Source organism: Ambystoma mexicanum, chromosome 3q (assembly GCF_040938575.1).
Source record: "Ambystoma mexicanum isolate Mex_15411 chromosome 3q, UKY_AmexF1_1, whole genome shotgun sequence".
Classification (NCBI taxonomy): Eukaryota; Metazoa; Chordata; class Amphibia; order Caudata; family Ambystomatidae; genus Ambystoma; species Ambystoma mexicanum.
Window position 1 is genome coordinate 560,156,672 of NC_090926.1, and position 15,122 is coordinate 560,171,793.

Sequence of the window (15,122 nt, forward strand, 5' to 3'; positions counted from 1 at the left end):
GCCAATCCCTATCGCTGACTACTATGCTTCTCAAAATGGAAGAAGCAACAGACTGTAGTGAAGTTCTGCTTAGGACTGTGCTGAATGGGGGTGCAACAGTAGTTGTTCTCACTGTTAGTTGTGGCGCCAACTGAGAGTTCAATGGTAGAGGCTCAAAGAAACATCGACCTTTGTGACTGGAAGGCTGATGCCAACCAGACAAGCATTCTGCATTATCCCAGAAATTCTGCATGTCCACAAACGAAAGCTTTCATGAGAGTACATTCAGCTGAATATTGAATAATTAGCAAAGCATTCCTTCGGAGCTGATTTTTTGTGCTAGATATAAAGTCTCAAACATTATAAACAAACCATATTAACTAAAAACACTAAAAAATAGGCATTGGCTTTTTTAAATTCTTGGTATTATCATTTGCTGAGTATGAAAACAAAAAAAACATGTATATAAACAATACATTCAGGAGCAGTGCGTTTTACCGTTTTTGTCCATCAAAGGGTGCAGCTATCATAGGCAAGAGATGGGCTGAGCCCAAGTTACTGAGAAGATCCCAAATAAAGAGAAAGAAGATGGGCAGTCGCTGAAGAGAAAAGTGACTGGAATGTGTCTCCTGATGCTTTCATATGTTTCTTTTGCTTTTGTCCATCTTTTAGCTTCAGGAACAGCAGGGAATTGGAACACAAAGCTCAGAGTTACTATTAGAACCCATGGTGGGGAGACCAACCAATCAGGTTGCTTGAATCCTGGGCTGAATATACTGATCCTAGCCCTTATTCCTAGCAAACACATGTCTGCTTTACCCACCCTGTCATCTTTCCCCCACCCCCCTTCCCTTTCTTAATTTGAATCCTCCTCTCAGGCCCACCTACCTGATGACCTTGGTAGCAGGCCCACTGCCACTGCTGCTGCCTCCTCCTGTTGTCCTCACTGACCTCCATGGAAATGGAAGAGGGGCTTTGTATGGAGCCCCGCCTTCCTGATCCATGGAGCCATCTTTAGTGAGTATTTAGTTTGAATGAACGGGATGCCACGAGGCGTCCCATTCATTCAAATGAAATACTTTGCTCTCAGCAACCCGGGTTAGAATATTGCAATAATCAGCTGTTCTAAGGGCTGCACCGGGAGATAATGGCACTGTGGCTAGCACAGGCCTTTAACTCTGGCCCCGAGCCGTTATGCCCCATTCCAATCCCTTGGAACGGATGATTATTGCTTAATTAATAACACCACGCTGACTGTTCATATGCTCTGGAACACAAGCTTTTGTGATGCTAAAATCGTGACTAAGGAGTATTTACGATGCTACTAAGAAGAGCTGATTTTCGATCTCATTCCCTGTTTGCATCTCCCCGAAATACCGCTTAACCCAGTTACTGACACTATCACCCTTAGTAAGGCAGTGACAATCCCCACTTATGGAGTCCACAAGACTCAGTGGGGATTTTCAATGATTTCCCAAATGCCTTTATCCCACCCACGGAAAAATGTTGCATTTTCTGGAGGTAAAGTAGAGAAGTACGCTCCGGCTATGTGCTGGAGGCAACAGGGTGGCGGTAAATCTGGTGTAACGGATTTACTGCCACTTTGTTGCCGCTTTGACACACTCTTCCTGAGGCTCGGTATTTCTTTACATTTCTGCACAGCAAGGTAGAATGTCTCACACACATTCTCTCTCACAAATGTGATTCACTCTGGGTTCTGTGAATACAACAGTGAAGGAAGGGGTGAAGCAATGCTCATTATCCACTGAGCCTTTGGAACATCTACCTTGTGTCTGGGGGTTATTATTGATTGTTAACAATTTAGAGGCTTATGCCCCACTGTTGGTTGACCACGGACTTAGAGCCCTTTTTTGCAGATGGCACATTATGCCAGGCAGCGTTTACTCACTTTGAACTGCGGAGTGCAAATGTAAAGGGCAACAGGTGGCGCACGCGCTGTACGAGCCCAAAATGATGACCTCGTAACAGAAGTCTGTTTTATGTTTGTCTCTTTCAGATGCGAGCATGTATGCACATTATTTATTCAATGCGTTTGACACTGCACAGACTGGATTAGTCAAGTTTGAGGTAATTTCTGTACAATCTTTAGAATGTTTGATTTTTTAGTTATGTGTCTTAAATGTAATATCGCTGTGTTCGATCTAATTTGTATCTACAATGCATGGTTGCTTATGAATTCTACCTGGAAGTTTGCACCCGTGTTCAGAAGGGTGAAAAATATGTTGCTCCTTTTTTGTTGCTGGCATGAAGGCCTGCACTTTTCTGCCTGTTTTATCATTTGCCTGGTATGAACATTGCAAATAGGGATTGTGCCAAATGTATCCTGGTGCCAAATCACATATAGTCACGTAAACGTTTAGCACTAGAAGAGAAACAAACGGAGGAAAGCAAATCAATAGTGCGGTACTTTTTCAATGTTCACGATGAGTTGTGGACTGGCCTGCAGGGAACTGTGGAGATGTCACAGTGGGCTTCTACATCATGAGCCTCTTGTGTGTGGGTACCTTGGTTCTCTGCTCCCATAAGCCCCGCATCCCTTTGAAGTAAATAATGTGTTATAAAGCTTTCAGTATGATATGCCTAACTCTTCACACACGTTATTGTCCGTGTTTTGTAACTTTTAACTCCTAGGGATGAATGTGCTATTTGTACCTACCACTATTTTTTTCCAAATTGTCTTGTGGGAGAACCCCCAAACCTCTTTTAGATGAGTTGGGCTTGTTAAAACGATGCAATAAGGGGCCACTTTGATAAATATTTCCAGGGCCACTTTTGATTGATTCCCAGTCCACTCCGGTCAAGGTCTATTGGGCCTGACGCTTAATGTGTTCCCTCCATTTATATAACGTGGACTGGAGCAACCCGGGTTAAAGCATGTGCTTCATCCATCTGTTCGTCTGGTTAGCCTGGTCTTAGGCCGGGATCGGCGCTGCGTGGTTGCTCGTTCGGTCCGAAGTGTTGTTGTACAACACTTCGGATCCCGGCCTGAGACCAGGCTAACCAGCCCCAACTGAAACCCCTACTTGGGACGCCAGCCGCAAGCACCAAACAGCAATTTCTGCTGCCACTGGACAACTGCCTTGATAAAGACCTAGGTTGAAACACGCGTCGGCTGTTTTTTGTAAACACCAAATTGGCACAAGAAGAACTATAGATAGTATCTTTGCTGTTTTTACACCAATAAAATCACAACTCAAATGACTCAAGGACTGGGCAATTACTATTTGACCCTTCTTGCAATCGGACCATTGAACCCAGCCAGCGCCCACTGATAACAAAGGTTTGTCTCCCCACCATGGTCTGAGTCTATCATCGCCAAATTATCCCCACATTTCCCCAGATACCTTATATGCAATGGCTTCAGACCTGAGCATTGTTTAAGTAGATGGTGTGCACTTTCTTTTTTTATCTATTAATGCATTTCATCTTTATAATAGCTTTTTGCATAATATGTTTCCAATAAATTCCATCATACTTTTTTATATTATCATATGTTAACAATACACAGATAATAATAGATAGAAATCCTCAATGTACAACATCAATTAACAATGTTCATTATAGCTGCAATCTTCATCCTCATTCCTGTGATGTGGTAGATTAAGTCCACATTATTACACTTGTGATAATTAGACCAGATAATGTTGAAATTTGGTTTTTCAGAGAGAAGGCCACACTCTAGAAACATAGATGATCTTAGTGTACGTAAAGCTTCGCATTCTAACAGAAGACGTTTCACTATCTCCAGTACAGTATCGCCACAAAATCTGCCATAACCGTGGCGTCTTCTTCCACCTACTGCTTCAAAGGTGGTGACCAGATGGTGTGCACTTTCCAACTCCTAAGCATGATCACACCATTTGTACACCATTGCACCATCTTGTGTCCCTCTGGATTCTGGTTCAAGTCCCGGTGCCCATGAGTGAAGGTGAAAGATTAAAACATAAAAGAAAAAAGGGACATTTTTATAGACGGAAACTGTACAATTGTTTTCTGTGGTTTTAATAGCAGAAGGGACTTTAGAGCAAACTCTGTTTTGTTAGCTATACAGGGCCAGACTCTCAAAAATGAGTGCAAGGGAAAAAAAGCAGACGAGGCACATTTTCATTTGCAATCCTTGCTGAATTGAGCAGGTCAGCTTATTCTCAAAGGTGAACTGCACATTTCAGGACGAGATGAACAGTGGTGCAACGTTGCACTGTCCAGCCCCCCTTCAGTGCATATGTCATTGAATAAAGTAGCCTTGGATTTTATTTGGGGTGACAAACTGTCCAGAATCACCAGATCCTTAAAGAGAACTCTGAGATGTTGGAAAGGCCTTGCACTTCCAGGCTTACGACATTTTAATGTGGCCGAGTAGGGGATTATTTTAGAATAGACTGTGTGGAAATGTAATTGATCTGTGGGCAATGAAGGACCATGCTTTGTTGGGGCATCACTCCATTAGAGATGTGCTATGACTGAATAGTGAAGGCCATGCTATAAAGGGGCACGCATTCTTGGTCCCAGGCAACATTATGAGGATTTGGGATGTGGTCACTTATAAAGTAAACCATACTTCTTCCCCTTCTCTCCTTAGCCCCCACCACCACAATCCTCAATTTGTATTTACTTTCAAAATGACAACAAAAACAAATGTGACCATCAATTCAAGTAGCAATTGAAATGTAGTAGTTGATTGAATGTAATGCTCTCCAATCAGTTTGCAATGGTTTAAATTACACTCTGCACTCTTCTATAAGAATACATACAATGTTGGCTTTAGTAAAGGAAACATGTACTTTAAAACGTACTTACGCATCTTTTCTGTCATGTGGACGGGAACATACAGAAATGTGCAACTTTCATTTAAGTGCTCTATTAATGATACACAGAACATTTATCATTAATTACATGACATATCAAGGATATTTATGAACAGTCCTACACTTTATTAAATTGCCATTACAAGTAAAATATACAGAAAGATAACTTTTCTCTTTTACCCAGTAACATAGAACTTGCCAACTTAGTTTTAACTCAGGTCTGTTTGTGTAGAGGACAGCTCTTTTGTGCAGCAGGAATACCCACATCCATTTAACATCACTTTGACCCATGCTTAAAAGAAGAGATAATGGCATATCTGGGTTTTACTGTGTTATCAAATTACAAAACAAAATGCATCTAAAAGCAAGCTTTATATTGTGGATTTTAGCTAAATAATAGGGCTTGTATTTTTAAGCTCATCTGCAAATTAGCAATTTCAGTATCTGGTGGGTCAATAGGTGCATTCTTAGAATTAAATGCCACAAACAGGTCCTTAACCCTTAACCCTGGTAGAATATTAGGCTCCAAGAAGAATGGATCTTGCTGTTAGATCTGAGCCATGAAGGAATATGTTACTAATTTATTTTGCCAAAACAAAAATGCAAATCAAGTTAAATTGTACAGTCCAATGTGCACCAAAAGAGATACATTTAAAGTCATGATGTGGAATATAAGTTAAATTGACATTTATGAACCATATGTAAGATCCGAAAACCTGCTCATAAAACTGGATACATATTTGGTTCCAGCAGAACAAAGCAAAACCCCTGCATATAAAAATATGCTTCAATGTAAGAGTTATGCATAATCTGCACATTTTAATGACATAACTCAATCATGAATATTGTGACAAAAACTGGATACACATTTGGATCAAGAAGAACAACGCAAATTCAATACATATAAAAAAATAACACGTGGATTTTGTCAGAAAGCTGGTGCCCAGACCTTGCAACATATAATGATAAATTGCTTCGGTTTGTCAGATATCAGAACAAAATATTTGGGTTGATATTTTTGAAAAGTGTTCATATGGACCTGGGTAACATGGGCAATAGACTGAATGCGGGAAATGAAGTGTTTTTAACTAAGAGATCATATGAATGTTATTAGATATTGGTCTTGCAGGCAAAGTGATCATGGATATTAAAACGTAAATGTTCTTGTGAATGTTTTAATGTAATAATGTGTATCTTTATATGTTGATAATAAATGTTATGTTTAATGAAATGTATAGCATTAAGTGTATGAATTGTGTGAAAGATCAATGTTTCATCAAAGCACAATAAATAAATAATAACATGGTTTAATGTTAGATGTATGCATAATCTATACATTCTAATAACATATCTTAATCATGCATGCTATGACAAAAACATTAAGAATTTCCCTGGATTCACAATATTCTTAGAAATCTCCATATATAGCTCCTATCAGTGATACATGTCCATGTAGAGAATTATCTGAAAAAAAGAATATTTCACTTACATTTTGATCTAACTCATAAATGAAGGGGCTAGTTAGTAGATAGCACTGCTGCTTATAACACGTCAAAATACATCATGCCAAACAAAGCATTATGGAGGTCCCTGAGTGTTGGGGGTAAGTGAATGAAACCTAACACATTTTCAGTCCAATCCAAAAATGCTGTATTGGTGGAGTTTGCAGGGTATTTAAACTCAAGAACATAGGAAGAAGGGAGTTTTGGGGAAAGCAGAAAATCAAGAGAGCACATTTGGCAGGAGAAAAAAAGATTTGTATCCAACTGGAAGTTCCTGGAAAATCTTTCGAAGGGAGCCTTTCCAGACGTGACTAAATGCAGATGCATTTAACAAAGCAGGACCAGATTACCTGCCAGGGATTTTGGGAGCAAAGAAGCATTTGTCTGTCACAGTTAGTGTCCAGCATTTTAGATTTCAATTAGCCCAAGAATCAGAGAACCATATGTTAGAGTAAATAGTTTTCTCTGGTGCCAACATGTGTGTAAAACTTTATTCTGAGAACCACTTAACCATATGTTTCAAGGGGGAAGTGAGTTTAGGACCGAATTCTCTGCACTTCACACTGATGATTTCAAAAGAAAGTTAAGTGAAACAATCAATGTCAATGTGTGGTACCGTTAAGAGGTGGTGTACCCTAATTCCTAGCATAGTCATTCATATGTGTTGCCCTATGTCTGGATGTTTGTGTGAATTGGAATGAAAACATTAGCAATGCAATTGCAGGCAGGTTGCACTTTCCTTTACACAGATAGCTCCATGCAATTATTTCAAACATTGGGGGTGACTTTCCTGGCATTGAAAGTTAGGGCACCACCTTGAATTTCTTTATCTGTTATTGTAAATATAACATAATATTCTGATTATTAGAGCATGTTTCTTGTCCCACATTGTAGGTTGGGGTTGTGGCATTGGTGGAGTATACAATTCAGGTCATTCTTTGGTAAAAAAGAATCCTTGGAAAAATAAATATACTGCATAGATAGAAGTCATCATATATTTAATAGGTCGTTCTGGGTCAGTGAGACAAGATTAACAGTACCTTTTAAACATTTAAATATTGGTCATTTTAAAATAAATGGTCAACACACTTACTGATGTATTGCTCTTATTTTCTCTACCCGTATTTTCTTTTATTTATGAACGCCTTTAAAAGGTCTTTGGTGTGCACTGCGTATATAATCTGGCAGAGCATGAAACAAGTGCATGCCAGATTTGAGAACAGCATCAAGCTAGTTTTAAAAATGTTCTGTTTAATTGTAAATTGCAAGCACATTGCATTTGTGTTACTAAATATGAGACAGAACATAATTCTATAGCTATGGAACCTACTGACTCCATGGATCAGTAAGTTGTGTAAATCAAATTAAAACATGTATTTTTCCTCTGTTCAATTTAATACATTTCGTTATAAAACACAATTGTAATTAATCATTTTGTCAATTGATTAGATATAACTTCAAATATAATTTGAAAAAAGCACTTAGTTGTCAATAGTACTCTTCTTCAAACAATATCATGTAAGGGGTACTTTTGCATGTAGCGTACATAAGAGAACAGAAAAGCGCATAAGCATCTTCACATTGTTCTCGTCTGTAATTTCATATTAGCTCAGACTGAGAGAGTGCAGATTGCCAGAGTCAATGATATGATATGATATGACAGGTTATTTTATAACGCGCTTAATACCCAGAGGTTTCTAAGCGTGGACCCGGGTATCGTACCTGTGTTGCTCCACGCTGTCTTGCTTTCAAGGCGAGCACGTTGCTCCTGAGCTATCCTCCCGAGACCCAATGTCTCAAATGGTATGTTAGGTTGTTCAGACTCCTGTAAACCTACAATTACACTCATTAGGACTTGAAAGGTGTCCTGCACTGGGCCAATATGCTTGTAGGTTGCTCACCTTTTGCAGCTCTGCACATCACATGTCATTTTGCTTTTTAACTGACTTTCTTTAAATTGTATTTTTGTACTTAAGTTTCAGTATCAGTGAGTGACTCCTCTCATTGGCCAATCTCCAGGCCTTGCCTGATTGTATGGTTATCAGCTATCCTCTCCAAGGGCCCTTGCTCTCTGTTCTTCTTGCCTGTGCCATCTCCGTCGAATCAACCACTTCTGGGCTGAGCTTTCAGCTAACTCTCCACTCACAACTCTCTGACCCAGTCTCCTCAATTTCAAAACCAACCACCTGCTCCTTCAAGTAGTTCGCAATCTGCCCGCATGTCTGCCCTGCTATCATCTTTCCCTCAACTAGCTGCCTGTTTATTCTTTCATTCCACAGCTGCTTCTCTTGTCCACCTGCTCCTCTGACAAGCACATGCCTGCCTCCACCAATTAGTATCCTCAGGCAGCAGTGCCTCATGACACCAGTCCTGGTGTACTAATAGCTATAAACCCCTCAACGCTGGGTTTCACAAGCCAGTAACAGAAAAGAGGACTGCTTTAAAGACCATCAATTCACACAAGGTTATACCTTCTTCCCCATGCCGTTAGTGGCAAGCATAGAGTGCTTGATTGATTAAGTTAATTGTTTTTCAATAATGCATTGGCTGGTCCATGAGCTCCTAGCATGTGCCAAGATGCATTAAACCATTTACAAGATATATGTAACGGTAATGCCAGACACCAATCTAAGTCCCTTTTATTTAACTGAAAACATTTAATCACATTTTTGAATTTTGAGTAGTGTTTTGAAGGTTATATATAAACTGAAAATCAATACAAACAATTGAAATAGGAAATGGTAGAGCAAGTGAGGCACAGTCATTAATATAGAAAATCCCAAACTATTATATCCTGCCCTGAATGCATTGTTGTTGCATTCTTGCATTACAGGTAGCCATATTGAAGCTCAATGTAAGTCATGTATACTGCATACATCTAAGAGTCATTTTCTTACAGTTTGCTCCTTTTTGAAAAACCTAATGCAGTTCTGGTTTTATAATTCTTTACTGTACCATTCAAAAGAGCACATAGTAAAAGCCTAACAAATAGCTTTCAATACATCTTCTTTTTTCCCCTTCCAATAGAATTTTGTAGCCGCTCTTTCAATTTTGCTGAGAGGGACCGTTAATGAGAAACTGAGGTGGACATTTAATCTGTATGACATCAACAAAGATGGATATATCAACAAGGAGGTAAGACTGCATATGCATGGATGAGGCCCTGTCTTGTGCTCACACCATGTTAGGAGGACTTGCAAATACTGTTAAGATTGGCAATGCGCTTCAATTCTGTGGCAGTCCACGTTAAACCTTTGCTTGTGAAATGTGATTTAAAGGGAACATGTACCCATGGAGTTTAATTCACTTGTTTATTAAATGGCATTTAATCTAGTCAGATGTTTGTTCACATACCAAAACAGACAATAGTGTAGTCAACATAGGTGTCTGATTGTACCTTCTCGACAGAGACAGGACTTTCATATGTTCTTTATCACATTCGGTTAGTGGATTGTAATGCTAGAGTCAGTAGAGCACTAGTCCAGAATGTAGGCCTTTTGCTAAAGTGTCAGCAATATCTTGCCTTGGTGCTTACAATTCTTTAGTGCAGGATTTCCTGAGTATGTGAGTCTACACAGAACAAAGCTGCAGGATTGAGGTAGGGAGAGAAGAACCTCTTCTATATCATGGTTTTAGGGCTAGCACATATGTTTACAACCTTGTGCGTTGAATTCTAGGCAGTTAATCTGGGCTATAGTTCAGTTCACTTGTACCATTTTAGACAAGTGTTGAATACAATGTTGATCCAGAAGAAAACATTGAACAATACCTTAATGAGGGTGACAAATTAAATTATTTTGCTTATTTGTGAGCTTTCGTTGAATGTCTCCAATTTCTTAGGTGGAGATGAAATTAAACCTTTGAAAAACATCACAGTATTACATCTTACAAAGCCCCTCCTGCAGATACCCTTTATCTGTGCATGTTTGTACCTGATTTGTAGTTTTTCTCAGAGAGGCATGCGTTGAATGTTCATCTCCCCCACACATGGTGATCTTCAAGATCTAAATGGTTCATTGTGTTAAGTGGGGCAGGAGCAGTGGAAAACATTAAAAAAGAATATACGGCCCACCCTGTTAGAGGGCTCACAGGAAGGCGGAAGGCAGGAGGGGTTGGTTAAGTGTCAGTCAATGTATGTGCAGTGCAGTTGAAGTTCAGTATGTCAGGCCTGTCCCTTTACAAGATCAATGGTAGCACAATCATCAACATGAATAAGTCTAATGACCATTTGGTATCCCACTTTTTGTCGATGATGTTGGATCTTGGGCTTTTGCAGCAGGTTACTTACCCGGCACATCAATTGGGTAACACCCTTGATTTAATTTGTTCCCCTAAAGCCCTCATTTCTGTTTTTCCAGCGCTTCCTGTTATTTGGTCCGACCACACTGTGGTACCTTTTTGGTACATCTGGAGGTTTCCCTCTCACCTAGTCATAGACAATTCATTTGGAAACGTTGCTGGCATTCTAGCTCCCATTAGGATCCTAGCTCCCAGATTGCTATTTATTGAACTGCGACTAATGACTGTTATTTGACTAGTTGTCCCATGCATTTCATTTTGCTGCTGATGCTCTTGCTCCCTCTAAGTGATGTTTATTAAAAATTCGCCGGTCTGAACCTATCTATATGGACGAACGTAAATCTCTCAAGCTTTTGCGCAGACAGGCAGAGAGGTAATGGAGAACCGGCTATCAACTAGCCGATAAAGTCCTCCTTTGCCTTGCCAAAGTTAATTATCAGAAAGCCATATTGTCCGCTAAACAATTATTCTTCAGTGAGAAAGGTGACGCACTACAAACCAACTCAAGGCTCTATTTGAGATAGTTCAATATTTGGCCTTGCAATCTAAGTCACATTCCAGCATTCCTCTCTCACAGGAACTTTGTGACTCCTTGTCTAAATTCTTTGAAGAGAATATTATTGTTATTGGGAACAAAATCACTGCTACCTTTCTTCATTCTATCCTCGTTTCAGTTCTTTCTTGAATCTTCTTTTTTCTTTGATTTCTTTCAGTCGGGTTTCACCCAGGCTGAGGCACTGAATCTGTCCTGGTGTGAGTAGATGCTGATGTGACTCGTTTGGTAGATCAGGCTGGGTTGGAAGCTCTGATTTTATTAGATCTATCAGCTGCATTTGATACCATCTCACCTTGGTCGCTCGTCACTCATCTGTTGGCTTATCCGGCCAGGTGCTTGCCTGGTTCACTTCCTTTCTGGTGGGACGCTCACAATCTGTCTTCCTACCAGTGCCTCTGTCATGCGGAGTCTCACAGGACTCTGCTTTGTCACCTATCCTGTTTAACATTTACATCAAGCCTTTTCTTGGCCTGATCGACTCACATGGCTTCCTGTGCTATTATTGTGCCTACGACACACAGATTATTCTGCAGCTTGATATGCCACAGCCGGATATGGCTGCTCGGTTTAGGGGTTGCCTGGAGGTGGTGGGTGGATGGATGGCCAAGAACTGTCTGAAGTTGAACAGAGAAAAGACTTAGGTTCTGGTTGTGGGCTCTGCACATCTTTTATCTTTTTTGGACTCCAGAGTTTTGGCCCGATAGTTTAGGACCCTTTCCTCTGACGGCCTCTTCAGTCAAAGATTTAGGCATTAAGATCTTGGCCTCACTATCTATGTCTAAGCAGGTGGCATCCACTTGTCAAAAGGAACATTTCAAGCTTAGGACTCTTCGTAAGGTCCTTCCCTATATTCCTATTAAATGTCATGCTTTAGTGATTAGTGGAATTGACTATTGAAATGCACTCTACCTTGCTTTACCTGCTTACTTATTCCACCGCCTTCAGTTCCTGCAGAACATAGCAGCTAGAGCAGTGTTGCATCCCCCTTTCGGTTCCCACATGACCCCCATCTGTCGCCAGATTCGCTGGCTTTCTGTAGGCACGCGTGTGCTGTTTAAGTCTCTGTGTATTGTGCACAAAGCCTTCTACAAACAGGGGGTTGAATATCTTCAGACCAAACTCTGTCTGTATGTTCCCCCTAGAGCACTGCGCTCCCAATCTACCCTGACTATTCAAATCCCATGGATAAAATGTTCTCCTATCAGTGGTCAAGCTTTTTCTGTGACTGCGGCAAAGGCATGGAACTCTCTTCCAATGTGCCACCATCCGACGGAGGATCATTTTCCTTTCTGTCGTGCTCTGAAAACCTTTTTATTCTAATTGTATGGTTATTTGTGTCTGACTGTGCACTACTTATGGTATAGTTCCAAGATGCCCCCGGGTGGCCATTGCGCTTTGTAAGTGCTGTTAACATCACATAACATAACATATCAGGCTTGTGCCTCTAGTAGTCTGAAAGAGGGCATATACAGCCAGTTTATGTGTTAGGCCCGTGTCTGTGCCCGTGCCCGTGCCTGTGGTTTGGAAATCATGGACCCTGAATGTTTGCCGATAACACATATTTACAGAGGTGGAAAATTGGGGGCTCCTGATGTTCATGGCGGCGGGGAGGAGAATTGTGGGGGGTTGGGAAAATTGTTATTATTGAGATTTTTGTTTTCTATTTCTGAAAATGTCAATGAAAACCTTTTATCAAAAAATAAACCTTTAATTTGATCACTTAATTTTGTAATCATCCTAAACTTATCTGAAGGTTAGAGAGGCTTTTGGGTGCTATGCTTATGAATCCACTTGCTCTGAACTTCTGATTTTTACTGCCGAATCTATATGAACTGGTGTGCTGCAGGGTCACGGGTCGTGGAGGTGTTGCCCACACCTCTTTTAAGGATTAGTACTTGTGTATTCCCGGATATCTTGCGCTTAAAAGAATGATTCTAATTCTTTTTATCTTATTTTGACTGATTTTTATTATTATTTACGGTGATTTCAGTAGTCAGCTGACACGTGTTTTGACCTCTCAGGGTCTTTATCGAGTTGTTACAATTTGGTCAGGTCGTGCAACAATTAGTGATACGTTGTGACATATGTGACATATGTTGGTGTATTTAGTGATAGGTGTAATTCAAACATAAAAGTTCATGAATAAGAACATTTTAAGCATATGTGTTGCATATTGTATACAGTAGCATAATGACATATCATTTCTGTGGTCAGGAAGAAAAAGGAGAGGAGGGAAAAGGGGCAACACAGTTTGTTAATGGCACATTGTTGTGTGTTTCCCAAGATTCATATGTTACTGAATTAGGTGCCTGGGACCTGTGAGACTTTGAGGTACAAGCGACGGCCACTCAGTAAGCTGAATGGAGAGGAGGGAGAGAGGAGGAGTAGAGGGCTAAGTTAGCTGGGTAGGGTGAGAGGGAAGGAAGTGGAAAAGAGGAAGTTCTTGAGGAGTTTCCGGATCTTAAGAATATCAGACTCAAGACAGAGGGTGGCAGGGAGGTTGTGCCAGAGGGAGGCGCCTACCAAGGAAAAGATCTCCCTCCAAATCTCTGCTTGGAGAACCGGCTCACTCGCAGAAGGTTGGAGGTAGATGTGCGGAGGGCCTTAGAGGGACAGTATTCAGGAAGAAAAACATTGAAGGTATATAGGTCCCAGGCCCCAGAAATCCTTGTGGACAATACAGAGGGACTTCCATTTGATCCTGGCAGCCACAGGGAGCCAGTGAAGGGATTTCAGCACTGGAGAGATGCAGTCCCTGTGCTTGAGTCCAAGCATAAGTCTTGCAGTTCTGGTCTGGATGAGTTGCAGAGGGTGCAGGGAAGAAGCCAGCAGGTTGAGAAAGAGGCTATTGCAGTAGTCCAGCCTAGCGAGAACCAGGGCTCTGGAGACAGTGAGCCACTGGCGGAAAGTGAGAAAAGGTTGAGTGCCTTTGAGGAAGTGTAGTTGATAGTTGGACTGTTTTGAGATGTCAGAAATGTGTGAGGAGAAGGAGAAAGAGGGGTCGAAGATGACCACAAGGTTTTTGACCTCAAAGGTGGTGGTGGGCTCGGGGCCAAGGGAGGCCGGCCAGAGTGAGAGGGGGTGTTTGCCTGTTTGTGTGTAAGTGCATTGTTTATTTGAGGTTTTTTTAATGGTTTAGTCATTTCTGAGAGTCAGGAGGTCAGCAATTGGCTTATAAATTATGTGTGGTGTGTTTCTCAGATGCAAGCACATAACCAAGCGCTCAATTGTTTGTGTTACTTCATCAAATACATTTATCCATTCTACATGTCATACGTGTCAGATCATTTTCCTCAGAAAAAGCCCGACCATGATTCACTCCTGCCCTCCTCCTGCTGCAGGTGTGCTAGGAAACTGTAGTTCCATTTTCTGTAATGGTCCTTGGGCCTGTCCCAGCCCCAGCTGAGGGTGTTCATCCTGCCTCAGAGGTCTGTCCAATGACCTGCGCACCGTTGCATACTGCGGATAGTAATGCACTTCCAAGGACCAATGTGGATGTTTAGGTAGCAGCTCCAGTATCATTTGATGTTCTCCTCATGCGTCGTTTTATGTAAATGTAGAGCTGCAAATGGAGATCAGGCTATTAATGTAAACATAAATGAGCTGTTCTAATGACCCCCCTCCTCTTCTTCCTCTGCCACTACTCTAGGAAATGATGGACATCGTCAAAGCAATTTATGACATGATGGGAAAATACACTTACCCTGTGCTGAAGGACGACGCTCCAAAGCAGCACGTCGATGTGTTCTTCCAGGTAACCGCTGTGCAATGGCAGTAATATTGCTCTGATTCAGGAGTACCTGACAAGCGTGGGTAGCAAGCACCAGGTCGTCCATTTGCCATTGGTCGGGGGATAATAGCTGCCTAGAGCCCTAGACAGGGGATTCAGTCACTGAACTGGGGCTCAGAAGGACTCTGGGTGTCAAAAGACATCCCCTCCCCCAGCTGCATGTCCTGCCC

At 41.2% G+C, this 15,122-nt stretch overlaps 1 protein-coding gene across 3 annotated transcripts in view; it reads left to right on the top strand.

The window, feature by feature from the left end:
- Window positions 1-15,122, top strand: part of KCNIP1 (potassium voltage-gated channel interacting protein 1) — a 1,926,792-nt gene that overhangs the window by 1,847,428 nt on the left and 64,242 nt on the right. For all 3 annotated transcript variants that reach the window (XM_069654327.1, XM_069654328.1, XM_069654326.1), the window contains 3 exons: window positions 1,997-2,067; window positions 9,335-9,442; window positions 14,812-14,916. In XM_069654327.1, coding sequence (XP_069510428.1) covers window positions 1,997-2,067; window positions 9,335-9,442; window positions 14,812-14,916 — 284 coding nt within the window. The remainder of the gene's footprint in view (window positions 1-1,996; window positions 2,068-9,334; window positions 9,443-14,811; window positions 14,917-15,122) is intronic.